The following is a 21,745-nucleotide window of genomic DNA, read 5'->3' as shown; positions in this document are numbered from 1 at the left end:
CAATCGCTTTTCAAAAATGGGGGGGGGGGGGGGGGAGGGCATTCGTTGATAGGAACTTTTGCGAGGGCGAAGCGCGAAGCCCTAACGGCGTGCGTACGTTCGGGGACCGGTTAAGGGCCCCGAAGAATTTTGAGGATCTGAGGCAATTTGTGACAACGTTAACCATTTTTTTTTTCTTCAGCAAAAGATTATAATGTAAACATCAGTTTTGAGTTGGGAGTAATTGAATCAGGTATTCTGCGCTATAGAATCATATGTAGGCAACATTTTTTCTAGAGGGGGACGAAAAAGTGGGGGGGGGCAAACGATATGATATCTCCCCGCCCCCCCCCCCTTCCCCACCTATTGACGCCCATGTTACATGGTGAGTAAAAAAAGAAAAAAAAAGCGGAACCTAAACCCAAAGAAATATACTGCATATTGAAAAAAATGTGTAGCACCAACAATAATTATGACTTGTAAGCCAATTTAATAAACTACCTTTAGATGAAAATATTACTTCAAATGCTCCATCCGTTCAAATTATATCACCATATAAACGAAATGACCATACAATCAGTTTCGTCAAAAAAATGCAATTTATGGCGTGTTCTGACTGTTTTAAACAACAAAGAAAATGACACACAATACTCGTTTCAACAACTGTAGTACACAATATCTTAATTAACAACCCCGCTTTGGCTAACAATAGAATTTACAACAAAATTAAAGACGGGCCTTCAAAAGGCCTTTGTTTAATATTTTTCACTTTTAAACGTAGGTTTTTGGTGGTGATGTTTGAAGACAAATCGCATTTTTGGACTTTAGAGTTATTTCGTTTAAAAGGTGATATAATTTGAACAAATTGAGCAATTGAAGTATTTTTTTTCCATCTAAAAGTACTTTATTAAATTGGCTTACCAGTCATAATTAGTTTTGGTGCTACATATTTTTTAAATATGAAATATATTTCTTTGGCTTTGGGTTCCGCTTTTTTTGTTTGGACTCACCCTGTACCACATAACGAGCTCTCAATGGGGGTTTAGCTTCTAGAGCTTTCAAATATATTCCCCACCAGTGGCGTCGCCAAGGGGGGGGGGGGCAGGGGGGCACGTGCCCCCCTGGAAAACCTAGTGCCCCCCGAGTGCCCCCCCCCCCATCTGAGATTTGGGTTGGTAAAAAAAAATTATGCGCGTTGTTAAAATCATTACCTCGAAAATAGCAATTTCTGGAGATCTCTTCAGATCGAATTTAGCATCAAATGTGGCACCATTTTGCATCTAGCCCATCCTCCGTATGCGAATATTTGCCAAAGGGGAGGGGGGGCACCCCCTCCCCTTAGACCCTTCCCCCAGGACGGCGATCCGTATCCACCTAAGTTCCCCCCCCCCCCATCAAATGCTGGTGCCCCCCTGTGCCCCCAGACTGAAAAGTCTGGTGACGCCACTGTTCCCCACCTGTAATTGTTCATCCAAAAAAAACCTGTTATAAATAAACATCTGCTATTGATTCAGTGATTTTTGTGTCGTTTTGTTTTATATTGATTTGTTTTGTTTGTTTGGTGTCCAACTGTTTCAAAGGGGGCCGTGTACGATCAAAAAAATGTTCACGGTGGATTGGTGAAGTTGGCTTTTTATCAGGAGGGCAGGTCAAAAGGTAATACTTATCTAAATGCCTGTGGAAAGGAAAACAAAAAGAGTTGGACTTCGAAATCTACAATGCACTTGATACTGACAAAAATAATCAGCTTGTCTTTCACGATCATTGTGCATGGTGTATTGTAGGAGAGTTTGATTTACCCCAACATTTTCCGAGTCTGCTCTTTTAGACAAGCTTCCTAGCCTATAGATACGAGGGGAACATGGCACCGAGTGTTGTACTCATAACAGGTTGCTCGACAGGAATGGGGCTTGCAACTGCTGTGCATCTGGCTACAAAATCCAAACATGATTTCAAGGTGAGATTTCCTTAATTCCCATACTCCGTTCTCACAGATATTGCCTACTTTTTGTGAGATACATTTTTTTTTGGACTATCCTTAGAGCAGTACTAGAAATGTGAGGTGAAACAACCGGAAAGAAAATAACCTTAATATAAAGCGCGTAAATTTACCAAAAAAATATTTCATTTTTTTCAAAAAGTATGGTTGTTCTAAGTACATGAATGAATTTAAAACTGCAATCAACCCTGAGATGCATGACTTTTAATTTTCCTCGTGTTAATATATCAACTAGCTAAAAAGCATGGCTGCCGTTAACTTTCATATACTCAGAATATTTTGCACCCTCCAAGTATATGTCGTACAACCAAACGCCTGAGGGGCACGGGTTTGACAGACAGCCAGAGCCTCTACAAAAAAAAATCCCAAGATAACTAAAACGGTAGAACAAATATAATGGAGAGTAAACCATATGAGCATTTGTGGGGTCGTCAATAATTTGTCAGACTTAAAAATAATTCCTAGCCCAGACATATAATAAAAATGGGATACTACGTCCTGGAATACTCACAATTGCGCTACAAAACACCTTTTAAAAACAATTAAGAAGTTGAATATTAAGCTCCACACAACCATTCTTTAAAAACTGGCCGTTTTTGTGTTATTCTTGCGAGTACCACTTTCTGGGCTCAACATTTTGACTCTCTAAAATCTGTTTGGGTGCTAGTCGTGACTCCACTTGCACCAGTGCTCTTTACTCTATAGCTACTAATCGTTTCATTTCGCCGTAGGAAATAAAGCGCCAGCACCGTGATATCAACCGGAATGAAATCACTTCCCTACTCTAACATTTATTACGGGAGGAGATTTGTTCTCAGAAATGTACTTGGCCTGCAACCTTAGACCACAACCTAAATTTCTGGTACGCCTTGAAGTGGTGCTAAACCTCGAAAACGTATATTTGAACAAGGGGTAGTACAGGCCCTATATTTATAGATCAAACGTAAGGTCATGTACACTTGCTCAATGGATGTACACACATTATTATCAGGCTGACTGGAATAGACTAACAGTTAACCTCACCCGTGATTGCACAAAGGCAATCAGAATAACTTTGTGCATTAAGATAGGAGTTGAAAGGGTAATACACAACATTTGCAGGCATGTAATAAAAGGAAACTATCAAATGTTATGAAATAGCTTACTTGATTGTAAGTGAATGATTGTCTCAAGCATCCTGTGAAATCATGGAAACTGGTGTGCTGTCATTTGCAAGAAAAAACCCTGAAAATTTCTGAAAATTACAGCAAAAGCAAATGTTTTACATTATCTCTAATGTAATTGGAAGGCACCCAGACACAAATTTATTATGGACAATATTTCTTGTGGGTGCGCTGATCAAACCGGTCAAGAATGATATCGTATTTCGTTGTGGCAGTGGCGTAGCCACGGGGGGGGGGGGGGGGGGGGGGGGCGTGGGGGGCGACATCCCCCATGAAACCTTGTCGCCCCCAAGTCGCCCCCACTGAGATTTTGAGTTTTAAAAAAAAATTCATTGATCTACATGACGCCCCCCATGAAATGTTCCAGCCCCCCCCAGCGCCCCCCCCCCCTCCCCCACTGAAAAATTCCTGGCTACGCCACTGCGTTGTGGCACATAGCCGCCAAAGGACAAACCATAATTGCCGACAGAGCGACATTTTGTTCGTGGAGAAATGATGGGATGTGGGCAAGTGTCATCCCTCATCCCTAGTCACACCCCTGACTGACTGTAAGGTGAACAGTCCATGCTATTATGGACTGGTTGCGCTACTCAAAGAAAATGTTTTAATAGGAACACTAATCTCTATAGACCGATTGCATTCAACAGCTTGTTTGATGTTTGTCTTGCTATGTTAACCAATCATTAACAACGAATGCACAAGACATTTACTCATTGACCCTGTTGAACAAAAGAACACACCCCAAAGATGGTTGCAAGGCAAATGACTTGTACAGACGATCCGAGCGAATAATCATGTGCTATTAGTAATAAAAGGGGCCTCCAAGGGGCCTAACCAGTTCCTTGTTCTTAGTGAGATTTCAACGACCGTTTTGTAAATATCCGCTATCATGAATGATTCCTTATAATGTATCATCATCATTTTGGTCTTGTACGTGAAACCTGCATTGTCCAATAAATCTTTTTTTGGGGGGGGGGGGGGGGGATGCTCCGCTCAAGAAGTAGCCTTTCGCCCAGGCCTTCGTGGCTTAGAGCGGCGGAGTTGCGAAGACCCGAAGCGACAGGAGCAAAGATTAGGTCAGCACGCACGAGTGGCAAAGCCACGAGGCCTTTTGCAACTTGATTTTGTTGAATTATTCATAGTTTTTATGCAAATAAGAAGCGTGCTGAAGGTTAACCAATCACAACGCGGATTTTGCCTAGTCGCTTCCATTTTTAAAAGAAGGGTGAGTAAGGAAACCGTAAGAGCAAATAACTGTAAGTTCAGATGAAAAATAAGTTCATACCCTCAAATAATTTGTTGAAATACCTTTATAAGTAAAGTTAAAATAAGATAATGTAATAACAATTACGCAGTCACGATCTCGTGGAAAACTAGACTCGCATTTTTTGTTTTTAAATTCTGTGCAAGCATCCGACGTGACGCGTCGACGCGTCCGCGTCCGGGTGGAAGCCACGCACGCACGAAAAGGCTGATGATTGGTTGGAATTTTGCTACCCTGTTGGGGTAGCAAAAATCGAGATTATAAAGAAAAACATAAGAATTTCTCGACAAGTTGCAAAAGGCCCTCGTGGCTTCGCCACTCGCATGTGTGGTCTCCATCTCCAGTCGCTTAGCGTTCGCCGCTTTCAATGCGGGCAAGTTAAGCCACGATGGCGTTGGTGAAAGGCTACTCAAGAAGTGACATTTAATAACTACACTTTCACATTTTTTTAAACACATTTTATCAAAACATGCTCATCTTGGTCGGCTTTGTCTACACCCTTTTGGAAAACAAATTATTGTTGGTGTACCATTATGTTGGAACCACTCTACTTTCAAGGACAGAATTATTATCGAGTGTAAGTATCTAAAAATAAAATGTAGTATTGCTCATTAACTAAACGTGGTCCCATATTGCAACCGACAGAGGGAAAACCAAAATTAAAAACTGATTGAATTATCCTACTAGGTTTATGCAACCATGCGAAATCTGGCGAAGAAGGGACAACTTGAAACAGCCGCCGGGGAAACCCTCGAAAAAACGCTATTTATCCGGGAGCTTGATGTCACAAAAAACGACACCATCACGTCGTTAGTTGACGAGATTGTGCGAGACAACGGCAGAATCGATGTTGTCTGTAAGTGCAATCGTTTAACTCAATTGTTTAACTCAATTAACTCCTGTGATGTTTGCGGACAGAGTGTAAAGTACACAAGACAATGAATGTTCAATAAGATAAATCTGGATAAATATAGATACATCTAGTAACAAATCAAATACAAAAAAATACATATATGTTCCATTGATCAGAATGGGTAAGAAGTTTGTAGAATATAGCAATAACACATTTGAAATGAACATTGCACTGTTGCCACTCGTATGGAGTAAATGAAACAAGCAGCGACAGGCATTCAATGAGTCAGTCAATCAATCAGTGAAGTAAATACGAATAAGACACAAGGCTGGCCCTCTCTAGTTTGAGCAAAAATAATAAATACACGTTTCTCAAGGAGAAACACAAAAATGAATGCCACATCACACCTGTGGATATTCGCACGTCAAATTTCTCACTCGTGGCGTGGAAAAGATATCTACACTTTTGCTCGGGCCTTGAACTAATGTGTATTGAAAATGTTCTGTTGTGTTTAATTTTACACAACTACTTGATAGGCCTACACAGTGCATTGAGTATACCTTTCAAACGTGTCGTTCCACTTTCTCTTGTAAAGGTATCTAGAGTATATTGTTTATTAGGTTTTTTTGCACATAATACGTTTCTTATTTCCCCCGTCTGTATTGAGTCTCGCGGGTGCTGCGGATGATGTAAGCCTACGTTTTATAACGTCCCAAACTCGATTTAACCTGGCAAATTTGAACTTGTATGCATTAATGTAAATGTAAATGAAGCGTATTCTTTCATTATTCTGGGCATCTGGTACCCTGTCATCAAAAGCTGCGACTAAACTGGTTCCTTGTCCTGGGGCGGGAAGAAGTCTAACATTTTAGCCAAGCCGCAGACTATGCGAAACTGAAATTATTATGCCACAACTTGGTTTAATTCTTTTATTTTGTTTCGTTTGAAGTTTCATTTGAAAGTTATTTCGAATGAGGCCTCTTGTGTGGCACACCCAGTTTCATTCAACCTCGTTCCTTTGAACCCTCTTAGTTAACAATGCCGGCTTCTCTGTATTTGACGACTACTTCATGGGAGATGAGCCCCTCGACGCGGCTAAGACTATGATGGATACCAACGTGTGGGGTCCCACACGGGTCATGCAAGCCGTACTGCCCGTCATGAAGAAGCAGAAATCGGGCCGCATCATCAATACTACGAGCGGGGAGGGCATAGAAGGTACAAAGGCCGACTCTGCCTAGTTGATTTGTAAATAATTCATGTTCGGAATTTTCTCTGACGTATTTCGGACAGTACAATAATGTATTCGTCCTCTGGCAAATGCTGCCGGGGTGGTGGTGGTGGTGGTGGTGGTGGGGGGGGGGTGTCTAACTTTTAGGAAGCGCATGGAACAGAAGGGGATGATATTTGAGCGAAGAGGTGCCCCTGCAAAGGGTGTCTAGGGCATGTCCCCTCCTCCATTCCTAGGTAATTTGGGAATAAGGTTAGGAACTTGGAGTCGATTTTTAAAAGTATTTCTGTCGTTGTTTTACTAATATCGCAGTTTTGTTCTCAGCTCCCGACCCCGGGGGGGGGGGGGAGGGGCGATCCGCTACTGATTTGAAAAAAAAGAACGTTGTTTTACATAAAACAAATATTTTCTGAAAGTGTAAACCTCAAGCCTTACTCTTGTATCTTGTCTAACACACAGCGGTCATCTAGGAAGTGATTTATCCGAAACAAACATTCCCTCACATGCCTTTTCCCACCGACCAAATCAATCTACTTCAGTGAAAACTATCATAATACTGTCCTAGTGCGAACAATTGGGACTATTGTGTATGAAAGTCCCAAAACCTATATGGTATTGAAAACAGGAAACTCCAGAAAATAGACTGGCACATGCAACAACCATCCGATACCCATTTAATTAGTACTGCATCAGTCGATTGTGTCAACAGAAACATCTGGTATATAAGTCGCTGTCACAAGAAGAAGTCAGTCTTTCCAAATACATGTAGTTGGACATGCACCAGTCTCGTCCGAGGCTGATTTCCCCCAAAACACATATTTTTTTTCGTTACGGCGTTCTTACGCCGTTATATACGATCTGGGGATGTGGGGGGGGGGGGGGGGGGGGGGGCGAGCGAAAAGTAAAACATGAAAAACTGGTTCCCCCCATTCATCCAGAAGGGGCGTTGAAAACAAATTTAGAAGGTGGGCTCATGCAAAAGTCCAGTAATCAAAGGTATTTATTATTAAAATAACAAAAATCTCAAGGCGTTTTATATACGAGCAATGCAAAAAAAAATAAAACCCTTTTTTTCCCCATGATGCTTAGAACTAATCACAACTTATCTGATTGGTTTCAGGATATCCCTTTCATGGCTTCTACTCTGCCTCGAAGTTTGCTTTGCAGGGTCTTTCCGAAAATCTGTCGCCGATCCTACGGCAAGTCTACAACATCAAGTAAGTGTTGTCATCGGAATGCCAAGTCTATTCCTAAAAGCCGTACTGTTGTATCGTACCCCAGTTAACGTGGACACGGAATATATGTTGTATATGTGATATGCAGGCATATTAATATTCACCCCCAAAATATGCAAGACCCGCCTCTTGAACTCTAGATTGAGACCAATCAACAGGCGTATACAAATAGTCGTGCCTTTAGCACACGACGTGATAAAGAACGAAATGGCTCATTCAACTAGTCAGGTTACGCCTATTCACTTAACCGTAGCCAAAGGGGAGGGGGGGGGAGGGTTGGAACACGGGTACGGGTCTGCGTGTCCTAGACGCATTTATTGGGTTTTTTTCTGCAAACACGTGTAGTCAGTGACCATAATGCGCACGCTTGATCAGTTCGTAACGGAACAGCTCTCGGACTTGAAAGGGAAGTTACAACATTTGCAAACATCTCAAAACGAAATGATCAAATTATCTCAAAATACCTTACTGGATTGTCAGGGAATGACAGTTTAACGCATCCTGTAAAATCGTGGCTCCTGGTGTGCTAACATTTTCAAGAAAAAAATGTATTTTTCCAGCGCTGGTCGGCCGACCAGCGTTGGAGAAAACTGGTTTTTTTTTCTCCAAAAACTGCTTGCAAACTCTTTGCTGCAAAAACCTGCAAAATATATTTGCAATTGATTACACACATGTGAAGGGGTACAAGCCTGTTAGACTGATTCTCTGAACTTACAATTCCCCAAAGTCTATAAATTCTCCGTTTCATCTTCAGTGGGGTCAGGGAAAATGTATGATTTTCTTGGTTTTTCCAGCATCTACAAGCCCAAAACGTGAAACAAGTCATTTAACAATGTTTGCTATAACATACTAATCCTCCAAATGCATTTATTTTTGAAATTGAAGCAAAAGCAAATGTTGTACATTCCCTTTAACTTCCCCTAGACTTGGTGCCAACTTCACTAGACAGTCCTGCTTTGTATGTCGGGTGCCCTGGATATTTTACTAGTACGGATCTGTCTTTCGTGCTTATCATTTGCCTCGACATGTGAGACTTGACTTTTATGATTTCCGACGGATACACATTTAGGCACCCAGCGAAATGCATGTGCATTACGTTTCCATAGAAAGACTCACTCACCTGTACCGCTGAAGAAACATTCATATTAGATTGGGGATATCTTTGTCTTGTTAATTGTATGTTTCTTTCTTGTTCGAAAGATTTTCATTAGAATATCAAAGTCAGGGGGTATAATTATAATACATTAGAAAATACAATATGCCCAATTGTTGTTTTCCAAATACGAATATAATACTAGAGGTTCGCGTTTGTCGAGTTACAAACGCAGAGTGGTCGGGCAGACAACAATTCCATTAAACATTGCCCAGTTATGTTATGAATATTTTTTGTCAGAACAAAGGATCACAACATTTAACCTTTCAAAGTACAATCAATTTTTTTGTTTAAAAAAATGCATCTTTTATGGCATGATAAATTTCAGTATACATTTAATCTACACGTACAAGTTGTTTCTGGTTTGATGACGTCATCAGTCAAAAAAGGGGAAATGCATACTGATGTAGTTCGGAGAGGATACATGTTCATTATGAAGTAAACATATGAAAATATGGAAAATATAAGTGTATGTTTTAATAACACCCAACTTCCAGTTTGATGACGTCACAACAGTATGAATCCAAAGGTCTACATTGTAACGGATATCATTATTCGGGCTACGAACATAGTCATAAGAAAGGGATCAAATGATATCATGAAATAAAATAAAAAAACAGTGATAGTTTTTTTTTTTAATTCTCCCTAAAACAACCCACTTCGTGATTTTTAAACCTTGTAAAGTCATCGGTGGTTAATCAAAGAAAACCAAGCGGCGATTTAGTAAAAGTTAAACGGACGGTTTTGTGATTTAAAAAACGCGAACTTTATTTGATGTACCGCTCGAGGGCGCCCTTTCAGATGATGACGTCATCATGCTGGTTTTTTTTTTTGTGTCTGGCATTCCAAACCTAACACTTCCATAGTTTATTTGTCTATAGTAAAATGCTTCCGCTTTCGAGTTATATTCAATTTTTATTGCACTTCCGGTAACACCGGAAGTTAAGGTCAAGCTATATTGTGCCCCGGATTAAGTAATGCTCAAGGTACCGTCAACAACCTCAAGAAAAACGAACACGATACTCGATTTAGTTCAAAAGTTATAGCTCAAACTATTTTGTCAAATTTTGCCCTTAAATCGCTTGTGGTGTGTATTTTAAATTCACCTAATTTTGACAGTCCTGTAGACCTGGATGTAAAGGTCAAGCAAGCTCACGTTCACGATAAAACAATGTTTATCACTGTCTGATAACAGAGTGTGAATATGATTGAGTTTTGTTCGAGTGATAAGTAAAATAAGTCGGTAAATAGTTTTCACAGACAAGCGCTTGTAATTTGACAACCAATGGCGTCATCATGACGTCAGACTAATATGAACCACTCGGGTGAGGGTCGATATATGTTGAAGATTACAAGTTAATACCATAAACCAGTGAAGAGAAAAACCGCCGAGAATCTAGACTGTACGAAGTTATATATACGTTAAATCACGTGATACGTTTCACGCATGCTTCTTTTAATGTCAATTACCTTACTAGTCTGCAGAAAAAAAAACATGCGTCCTGACCATAGCGCCATCCCGGTGCACTTAGCTCTGCCAAATTAACACAACGCCAATATTTGTTTCGTTCTACCTGCAGACTCAGCGTCCTCGTTCCCGGTCCTGTCTACAACCCGTCTTTCGCTATAATCATGGACCCGGCCTTCAAGCCCGAGTACATTTGCGGCAAGTGGGACAGCCCCTCCCAGGAGGTCTTCTTGGATTACTGGCAGCGGGACATGCAGCCCATCATTCAGGCCTACCAGCAGCCCGAGGAAGTGGCCGAGCTGGTGGAGCGGATCATACTGAGCGAGGACCCATATGTCCGGTACCCCACAGGCTCTTTGATCGCTAAGAGAATGGCCGACCAGCTGATCGATCCCACCGGAAACGTGGCGGGAGGCTTGTATCATTCCTTTAAACAATAAGTTCACATAATGGTGTTTTTGTCTTAGTAAAACGACGGACTTACAGTGAAATTTCGATAAGTCAAAACCGTTTAATTTGAAAATCCTGTTAGCTGGAAGTAAGAACGTATTCCCGTCAGACGAATAGCTAATCATGTATGAACATGCCCACGCTTACTTGAAATTTCGAACTGGAAACTCAGTTAAGTCGAACTCAACATCGCCAGGTGTAGAAATAAACTTGCGTAATTAGGCCACAGAAGAAACTGGAATACTTTTGTTAAGCTAAGAAATCCATCACGACCCTATCAATAAACCCAAAACTCTTGTATAGAAAAGCAACAACGAGGCTATTAGTAGGGGTGGGTATTAGCCCATACTTTTTTTAGCTGCCCCCCTCAAAATATGTAGTGACCCATGGGAATCAAGGGAAAAATACTTAACAAATTATTTGAGACCGTTAACCCCTCTGTACATGGCCCTCAAAGTGTCATTTTGAAAATATTGTATGGCGCCCCGACTCTTTGTGCAAAAAGTGTATGTAACTATTGTTTGGCTCCAGACTATTTTCTCCCACACTGGTCTAGCCTTGAAATAAGTTAGTAAAATAGAGGAAATAAAAAAACTTTCCTTATTTTTTGTTTAATAAATCCTTTTGTTTCACCTCTGAAGTGTATTTTATCATATGTCATTACAACTTTAACCATTGCCAATACAAATTCTTACTTTCAAAAAGAAAAAATCTTTGGTTTAAAACTCATGTCCATACAGCTTTGTATGCGGAATGCAGTTATATATACCAACAGGTCTACTTATTTTTGTTTTTCCTGGGGGAAAATATGTTTTCAGCATACACCAAAACAATAATGAAAAAACAAAACAGTTGAAAAACATGTTCCTGAAATTAAATGGACCGTTGAAAATTGCCAAAAGAGGAGGATGGCACTTTTAATTGTTTGTGATTTGTTGAATTTTTCCCGTTTTCAAAGCTTACACGTAACTTGGCTAGTATTAGTCCAAGTGTTAAACAAGTTATGTCAGATAAATTTACATGTATATGCTGAATTGAAAGGCAAAAGCAGAGAATAGTATATTTCTATTCACTCAAAAGTCATTGCGGGTATGATTCATGCTGAATGCATTGTACTACTTATTTAAGAGATGTCCATGGTCGGCTCTGTTGAAAATCATCCATCCTGGCATCTGCTTTTGTTACCCAAATATAGCTTCAGATTTGCCTAGTCCAGGGCCTAGTCTTCCATACACTTATATACTTATCAACCTGGTCTGATGATACGAATGGTACTCCCATGCCTTATAGTTTATCCTTGAATTCATCCTGTGCAGAATTCCACTGCACATTACTTCTGGTATTGTAAAATTGTTACACCAGAGTATTCTCAGAAGGAACCTGGCTATCTTCGCTCAATAAGATCAACAGTTAGTACATGTAGCTTTGACCAAGTTGACTTGGGCTGATGAAGCACTAAATATAATTAATACCAATATTTTTACCCACCGCATATTAATTACAAAACAAAATATCCATGAAGTTTACTGCAAGGCAGATTTCAACATTGGCAAAGTGGAGGTCACAAACTGTAAACTTAATTAACAATCATGACGTTGGAACTTAATCCCCCTGAACCGAGTGGTGATATTACAATAAAAAGGAGGTGTTCACGTTTCGTTACTATTGATAATAGCTCCAGACAAACAAAGAAAAGGTCCGAGTATACAAGTTTCAAATTAGGAAGGCAGTCACATGCTCAGGGAAAGTGAGTGGAAAAACAATCAACCAACTATGGACCAAAAACAACTTTTTCACAATCATGTTGCAAGAAATGGCCAGTGAAAAGGAACTTAACTTGTTTAAGTAATCATTGAACTGCAAGATATATTGCTTTTAATGACTTAAACCCGCCAACTATGTCCACAAACTATGAACAGCTGATCTCCTGAGTGGCACAAATGTTTTTAGTACCTTACAATTTGCCTTTCTTAAGTACATTGTAAGTCAGGGAACATGTCAGTTCAACTAGCCATAGAGGGCGCTAGCCAAACCTTTTTGGCGGCTTGTACAGGGGGTTAAACTTTTATATTTGTTTTAATGCTCGATTGTCGTTTCTAGTAGGTTACTACATATTTTGAAGGGGGAAGAACATTAAAAAGTTAAAAAAAGTGAAATAATACCCAACCCTTCTATTAGCGTCCGTAGTATCCTTGAAGCAGCCTATTCACTGCGGTATTTCGAAAGTGTCATTCATTCCCTTGAGATTTGACTTGATTCCGATATACCTGGTTGATAACGTACTTTTTTTGTCCAAAACAGAAACATTGGAGTTTAGTCAAGCCAAACATAGTTAATCACAAGTGGAAGCTTGGCTCTCACAATGTAGAATCCTTTTAAATGTTAGATCCCAAAATAACCGTGTCTTCGTCTTTAGATAGAATAAATGGCATGGTTTTCACTTGTTGGTCCGACGGGTCAACATGTATTTGTAGTTAAGTCCCCGTATAAGTTTAATAATCACATGTAAATTACAAGTTCCTCGGTCGATCTCACGGGAATCTCAGCTCTAACAATATGCGATTCCTTTTAAAATAATGACTTCCCAATTTGGTATCCTTCTCTCCAGACCTCTCTGCAAGACTCTAGACGGGATGGGTTTGATGACATGTTTTCCTCAGACTGATGAATATGGGACAAATAGTCAATGCCTTGTCTTCTTCAACATTACTCTATCTTCTTTATTTGTCCAGTTTAATAACCTTAATTAATGTGAATCTAATTATTAATTTGTTACTTCTTTTTTCCCTGTCACTTTAATATTACATTATTGGACTTTATTATGAACTCATTTTGTACGGGTATATTGAAGATTGCAGACAAAATGTCGATTGAATTGAATTGAGCCCCCTGAGCAAATCACAAGTCATTCCACCGCAGGTTCATAAATCTCAAGTCAAATCAATTGGCTATTAAACTGAGGTGTGTCAAAGGCAATTCTGGTACTGGTAATTCTTTTTGTTAACGTTCACTTCTACTTTGCTAAAATGTGATATGACTGGTGATGACCGGCCCAGTCCTGGCTGTAAGACATGTTGGCACCAGGGTATCAATCGCTTCTCAAAAGTGGGGGTGGGGGTTGGGGGAGGGGGTATAAAACATGTACATCCTGATGAGAACTAGGCCTAATTCGAGTGTGAAGCATAAACGGCGTAGGGTTCGGGGCCCACTTATGGTCCCCGACAAAACATGGATTCTAGATGCTCTGTGGTGCGATCTGAGGCAATTTATAACTACTAGCAAGGTTTTAGAAACAAAATCCCCTTTTAAACATTAAAGCGTTTGGAGTCATTGAATCAGCTTTTCTAAGCTACAGCATCAAATGTAGGCTACAATTATTTATTCAAGGACGAGACTAGTTGGGGAAAACGACATGTCCCCCCCCTCTCCTCCCCCCCCCCCCCCCGATCGACGCCTATGGGTGGCACCGTGCCTCAGAACGACAACCTATACATGTACATTGTATACGTAGGGCCTGTATGCATGTCTACATGCTGCACAGCGTCATTTGGTGAGATCGAAAATTCAGAGAGAGAGACCCTATAACCTTTTAAAACTTTTCTGTGCGCGTGGGTGTTGTGTGTGTAGGCCCATGTGTGTTATGGCACACTGAGATAGTTTCGTAGGCCCTCGAATTTTTCGTAGGCCCTAGGCAAAGTGCCTATTGTGCCCATTGGGTAATCGGGCCTGGATGATGAGATCGACTGTAAAGTCTGAACCACAATATTCCGTAAATGTATTTCACTTAGATTTACAATTATTGTAAAATACCCCCTTTGTACCCTACCCTCCACCACACTCCTTTCGTCCTTCCCCTGTTTAATCGCTCCTCTGTGTTTTCCTGCAAAGATTTGCTGCTTGTGTGTCCTTACTTGTTTGTTTCTGTATCAATTTCATTTTGCCTTTGAGAAAGAGCCTACCAGGACCAATCGTTATTCCCGCAACCATTTTTTTATATCTCACGTTAATACAGTCAGTTAGAAGATTGCAGCAGGTTCATTACTTTTCATTGCCATGAAAATGACAATGAAAACGACCAAGGACGAGTCTAGGCTGTAAAGGTTGACAGAACTGAAACACGATCTGACTTTTTTCTTTGTTTGTCACTTTTTGAGTATGAAATGCCAATGATTTTAGACAACTTGAGGTTGTTTTGACGTTCTGGTAACAGATTGATCATGGAGACAAAAACGTAAACTGTTTGGTGCAGCCTTTGCAATTCATTGCTCGAGATACTCAAACAACACTATGAGTCGATGGAAGAAAATAATACAACCCAAAGTTTGATGATTACTACTGTTTAATAGATATGAAATTGTTTACTATATCAGCAAAGAAAAACAAGTTGCTGTCAAAAAAGCCCTTTTCTTTCATATTATTATTCATTCGAAACCATGTAGAGATTCAGGCGCCAATAATGAGGGTTTTAAAATGTATCTGTGATACGTGGCATTTACATGGACAATGCCTATCCATGACGGTTTTCAAAGCACGTCGGCAACGTGATACTATTTGAATCTAGTTACAGACACCTGAGTACACTGCGCTCTCATCAAACATTTAAACGTGAAGTCACTGAATATTTTCGGATGATGACATTTTGCATCGAGGGAATGCAAATAAATATTAGGTGATGTTCTTCACCGACGTAATTTTCTCCCATACGGATAGCTGTGAGTAAACGGTGTTTGTAAAATTAAGTTGGTGAAAGGCAAACCCGATATTAAACTCCTTGAATAGTCCCACGCAAGTCTGATCTAGTCAGCAAATTGGCATGTAAAACAGTCAAAAGATAGTGCCAACACCCACTTTGCTCATTATAGAAGTATCCACATTTCGTATCTTTGAAAAGTGACTGGAGAACAAGGTTTTATTCAACATTACCCCAAGCATTTACACACTTTGCTTTAACAATAAGATTATCAGCAATGTACACATTCAATTATGCGTTGGAAATGTTCTGCCTTGAACTATATACACGTTCAATTATGTGTTGGAAATGTTCTGCCTTGAACTAATAAGCATGCATTTAGTTGTGTTGGCATTTAGGGCAAGGGTGTGTCGTATGCACCGATTGTGAATTCTATCAAGAGGTGTATTCAAATTCCTTTCTATTTCGTTAAAACTGCACAATTGGAGTCATCTGCATTCATAAACAAATTACAGTTTGGGGGATACAAGACGGTTGATCACAGGTGCAGACAAAATGAATAAAAGTGGACCTACGATCGACCCCTGCGGAACACCAACGTTTAGTGGCAGGATCGTTGATATATTGCCCTCAATATTTGCATACTGACTACATCCACTTAGGTATGACGTAAACCAATTGATTAAGGAAGTTGAAATATTAAGCGTTATAAATCTATCATGCAGGATTGCATGATCAACATAATCAAATGCTTCACTGAGATCTATAAACACACTGACTGTAACTTCTCCATGCTCCGTAGCCTGGAAACACTTGTTTGTTAAATCATTTAGGGTCCATTAGTTGAGTGCACAGGTCTATATCCCAACTGGAAACTAGGAATCAGATTGTTTTCTTCAAGGTATGTATATACCGCTGAATGCACCCATCTTTCTAAAATCTTAGAGACAATTGGCAGTGTAGAGATAGGGCGATAATTACTTGTACTGCATTAGTCTCCGCCCTTGTAAAGTGGTGTTACCAAAGCGTTATTCCAGTCGTTGGGGGTATCTCTCGCATCTTATGGAAAGGTTAAAGTAATTAGTTAAACATTTGGTACTATATACAGAGAAGATATTTTAATCAATTTAACACTTATGCAATCCGAACCTGTTGTTTTCCCAACTGACATTGATGACATTTGCTTTTGAGTGAGCTCTTCTGTAATATTAGGTACTATATGCATTCATCATCGAGCGATTCATAGATAAGGGCGTATTATTGTCGTCTTTTTCGGGCTCGCACGGAGGGCCTTTATTTACCAGCCATACGTTTTCCGATTGAAGAAAAAAATGGTTAATTTGAATAATTTCATTAATGTATCAGCAATGTCAGAAGGATCGTCAATATTTTTCCCATATGGGGGAAGGATGGCATTTGGAACACTTTTTGGTTTCTTCGGAAGAACCTGCTTTAGCTTTATTTTCATAGCATAGACAAATTGTTTTTGTTTTCCTCTAATGGCTGATGTGAAATAATCACTTTTCTTGGTGCGGATTTATTTTATATAGTTATTGTGTTCCACATCTTTTTGTAAGAATCCCAAAGGATTTGCGAGCTTGAGCGTTGAACAATTTTGTGTGCACGATCGCGCACTGTAATTTCATTATTTTCAGAAGTTCTTTTCCCCTCATGATGATCATCCACATCTCTGAAGTAAATCAGCATTCAGCTTGCACGTTTATTTTTTACTGCTGACGTCTTTCAAACGGACAAAAAGTGTACGAATGTGCACGTGAAATGTTATGAATTTAATCATGCCCTAAAAGATGCATTTGTTGAAATTATTATTTTTCTGGAAACTAAAGACTGAGTTGCATAATTTTAGTTTTCTGTTCTAACATAAAATATTCACAACTGGGCAACGTCCTCTGAAACAGTTTTTGGCCCGATCACTTAGAGTTTGAAAATAATTTCTAGTTCATTTTTTTCTTTTGTTTTGTGATTTTTGGCCGGAATGGTACCATTTTACCCAGCCGTGTAAAAACAAATGCCAATTGTGTTTGCCACGTGATCAGTGTGTTAAAAACATCTTCCTTTTTCCCGACTGATTTGCCCAATGTAATTAACTGTCTGCCTGTTTTGAATCAATTTAGCTTGAGCAGGTGCCTAATCAGTAAATTGTATAACATCACTCACCCCTCGTCCCATTTACGCATGCGATCGCAACTGGGCTAAGAGCAACGATAGTTAAGCTCGTTTGAATCTTTGGAAGAGACATCCACTCCGACTAATTAGATTTCTCAAACGACACTACCATATTGCTGCAGCCTGCAGACGCCATTGAACTTCAACTCCAAATGGCAAGGCAAACAGACGCCCAAATCGACACAACCCAAGGCTTGTACAACCCAAGTCAAGAACCTTCGGATTATACTTAGTCCCACGGTGCGAAAACGTGATTTGTTATCGTTAACATGAGTCCGGAAATGTCAAGGGAATGACGAATTCTTCTCACAACGCCAAACTACATTCGCTGTTAATTTATTGAATTGAATATGGCACGTTTATTTTCTTGAAATGAATATGGCACATTTCTTTTCTTGAAATGAACATGGCACATTTCTTTTCTTGAAATAAATATGGCATATTTCTTTTCTTGAAATTAATATGACACGTTTATAACAAGTCAAGAAACGATTAGTATCTTTTATCACTAAAAATAATATTCTCTTCGAGTCTCAATTTGGTTTTAGACAAAATCGTTCAACTGAATTAGCGATATCGTATGTAATTAGTAAATTATGTAATGCATTTGATCAAAATAACTTCTCCATAGGTATTTTTTTGGAATTATCTAAAGCTTTTGATACTGTAAATCACGATATTCTTATGAGTAAATTAGAACATTACGGAATGCGGGGAACAGCTTTGGACCTACTGAAAAGTTATTTGTGTAACAGAAAGCAGTATGTGTCATTTCACTCTGTAACTTCAACTAGCCGATTCATTACGTGTGGGGTACCTCAGGGTTCCGTTTTGGGTCCTTTACTATTTCTTCTTTATATTAATGATATATGTAATACTTCAGACACTGTAACATTTTGTTTATTTGCAGATGATACAAGTTTGTTGTATACTTACGATAATGTAGATGAAGCAATTAGTAACCTAAATGTGGAACTTGAAAAATCAGTACATGGCTTCTCGCAAATAAATTATGTATTAATGTCGTCAAGTCAAATTATATGATTTTTTTGTGCCAATCAGTTTAAGTACACACAACCTGTTCCTCTGATTTTGAATAACTCAAAGCTTAATCAGGTTAAGATAACTACATTCCTGGGTGTAACTATTGATGAAAATCTCACTTGGAAAAATCATATTGATGAAGTAGCAACAACAATTTCAAAGAACATTGGAATAATGAACCGTTTGAAATATTACCTTCCGAGTAAGATTTTATAAACATTGTATAAGTCATTTGTTTTACCATACTTAAATTACTCAATCTTGACCTGGGGTAGTTCGCCATCTAAGTGTAACAAATTACTTACTTTACAGAAACGAGCAGTTCGTATAATTTCGAATGCTGGCTATCGTGATCATTCTGCTCCATTATTTGCTAAATTAAATATATTACAATGTAATGACTTATGTTACCTTAATCTAGGAAAACTAATGTATAAATGTATGCATAATTTACTTCCGTCATGTTTTAATTCTTGTTTTACCTTAGCATCTAACGTTCATGTATATAATACTCGAAGTAGTGCTAGGGGAAATTTGTTTTGTCCAATTTAACAGAACGTCAATGTCAAAAAATAGTGTTATTCACCGAGGCACTTTGTACTGGAATAGTTTAGATGATTCTCTTAAATCGTTACTTTCACTATGTGTCTTTGTCAAAAATTTTAAATCTCATTTTCTCGAATCATATTCAAAAATTGTAATTCCATTATTTTGTGTATTAATATTTAGGCCTTGTCTCGCGCTTGTCCTGTCTGTCTCACGTATTGTTTTGTTTGTCCTTTGGTCGTATGTTTGTCCATAGGTAAGGGCACAAAAGCGTTCTGCTTAACCTTATACCTAAATGTTGTCATTTAATTTCACACTTTATAATTAATCACTGTGTACATATCTATCAAATATTATACTAGTGACTTTTTCTAACGTATACATGTTTGTACATAATTGTAATGAATGACATCATTGAAATAAATGTTACTACTACTAAGAGGTAGGATATCGTAATAATTCCCTTTGAAATTCAAGAATACTACACCAAAAAATTGCTTTAAGATGGAATTGAGAGCTGATTTAGAACAGAGACCTAATTCTGTCACAATCAATAACAACGCAGTGAAACCCGATCGGGCACCTTATTGGTATATTATCCGATACCGTTCAAAAGGATTTACAAGCCTCCCGTCGAAACTGAGCCCTCATGTGCTCCTGTTTTGCATTGGTCTCCCATGAATAAGATATTGATTCGCTATCATATATGAAAAGACCGGGATTCAGTCACACCAACTTGCCAAGTAAGCGCATCTATATGTCGTCATTCTTCTCAGTGGTGCGAAGAAAAGCAACATGTTTGTTAGTTTAGTAGAAAGCAATTTTTCTAGGCCTGAACCTCAGGGCCTGTTTTCGTAAGCTAGTATCGCAGCATCGGTCATTTGCATCCATCCGTCTTGAACACCGCATGTATAGCTAAAGGTACAGGCTTGAATATGCAGCACGCGTAAGGTGGCCGACAAATAGATTCCGTTTTGACACATTTCGTTGAGGGACTCGACTGGTTGGAAAACAAGAGGTAAATGACATTGTTTTCTTGGCTGTCAGAGTTTTGTTGAAGACGTGAGATTTTCCAAATTTATACAGGAGGCTTTGGCGCGTGGTATCTAGCGTGGTGATATTTAACCTCTCGATGGCAACATCATAATTAACATATTCATGGCCCAGAATATTGCGGCAAACCCGCTTCTGCACTTCATGGTTATTGAGGTATGCCAGACTTCCCTTGCGTAGTCTAGAAAGGGTCTAACATTTAAAAACCGCCAAAGTGTCAGGTTGAGGAATCTTGGCCTTTTTGAGGATGCACAGGGTATATAACCTACGAGCAGCTCTAGAGACTATATCATTATCATGCATAAACCACTTGAGGTCACTTTGTACCGTGATACCAAGCAATTTCATATGTGAGACATTGTTTAAATTAACAGATTCCAGTGAAAAAACTGGTCGTTTCAGAAAACTTATATTCATATGTTCACATTTGATAGGTTTAGGTAACACATCATTTTGTTGACACCAAACAGAAAGATTATCGAGGTGTGACTGCAGTTTGGATGGTTCCCCATATTTAACTCTATCACCAACAGATCATCAACATTTGCACTGTCAACAGCAATCTACCGAGGCATCATTGACTAGAACAAGAAAAGGATGGGTCCTAAATTTGTATTGAGGTACACCACAATCAATGTGTCGGGTTGAGGAAATATGGCCATTGAGTTTGGTATATTGTGTACGCTCGGTGAGAAGCTGTAGAAAGTGAAAACAATGGACCTTCTGACACCACGGCTTAAAAGCTTTTCAATAACTTTACTGTGATCGACACGATCAAAGGCTTTGGTTAAATCAATTGCACAAAGTTGAGCAGAGTATCCTGGTTGATCAAGTCCCTCTAATAAGAAAATTAACATGTCAATCTTTTTTTTTTTTTTTTAACTTAACTACACGAATACAAAACAGTGTCCAAAGTAGATATGTAAGGTAAGTCTGTGTGTGCATTGTAAATCAAATTTGTTTAAACATGTTTTTAGAGGTTTTTGATAGAACTAGGTGGAGTAAATGATTGAAATTCACTTGTTTGAGTTATGGCTTTGCCCTATACGGTACTTACAATTTGCCAGCTCGGAATCATTTTATGGTGTAATCACCTAATTATACCATTATTCCAACTTGAATACTTCGGACGGGTGTTACCATAGAATTCTCATCAATGGAAATACACTAAGCAAACTGCGCGTGTGCTGAGTTTCACCCAGTGGCGCACAGGGGGGGGGGGGGGCCCTCGGGGTCTTCAGCCCCCCCCCTCCCAGGTTGTCAATGTTTTATTTTTGTTTTGGTAATTTTTTTATTTAAGTCGCACGATTTGACCTAGGTGATATGTATGTGGCCTATTTTCGAGAAGTATAATAGGGGTGTAAGTGGCGCCACCAACGTCAAAATAGTACGCCCCTGCGGCAAAAAGTTTTGGGCAAATTTTTTTTACC

The 21,745-nt window shown here is 39.2% G+C and overlaps 1 protein-coding gene across 1 annotated transcript; it reads left to right on the top strand.

The window, feature by feature from the left end:
• Window positions 1–1,696: 1,696 nt before the first annotated feature.
• Window positions 1,697–13,761, top strand: LOC119719988 (retinol dehydrogenase 8-like). The gene is made up of 5 exons (XM_038189478.1): window positions 1,697–1,936; window positions 5,093–5,261; window positions 6,291–6,476; window positions 7,610–7,706; window positions 10,458–13,761. Exons 1-5 carry the CDS (start codon window positions 1,841–1,843, stop codon window positions 10,783–10,785), a joined length of 876 nt encoding a protein of 291 aa, XP_038045406.1. The 5' UTR covers window positions 1,697–1,840; the 3' UTR covers window positions 10,786–13,761.
• The last annotated feature ends 7,984 nt before the right edge of the window (window positions 13,762–21,745 follow it).

Source organism: Patiria miniata, unplaced genomic scaffold, assembly GCF_015706575.1.
Source record: "Patiria miniata isolate m_02_andy unplaced genomic scaffold, ASM1570657v1 HiC_scaffold_9, whole genome shotgun sequence".
NCBI lineage: Eukaryota > Metazoa > Echinodermata > Asteroidea > Valvatida > Asterinidae > Patiria > Patiria miniata.
The sequence above is the reverse complement of the archived record's forward strand: the minus strand, read 5'-3'. Positions and strand labels throughout refer to the sequence as shown.

Excerpts from the sequence above, each read along its gene's own strand:
- LOC119719988 (XM_038189478.1), top strand. The coding sequence starts at position 1,841 with ATGGCACCGAGTGTTGTACTCATAACAGGTTGCTCGACAGGAATGGGG. Across the intron at positions 1,937-5,092 it reads AATCCAAACATGATTTCAAG|GTTTATGCAACCATGCGAAA; the intron begins GTGAGATTTCCT and ends TTATCCTACTAG. Across the intron at positions 7,707-10,457 it reads CGGCAAGTCTACAACATCAA|ACTCAGCGTCCTCGTTCCCG; the intron begins GTAAGTGTTGTC and ends TTCTACCTGCAG.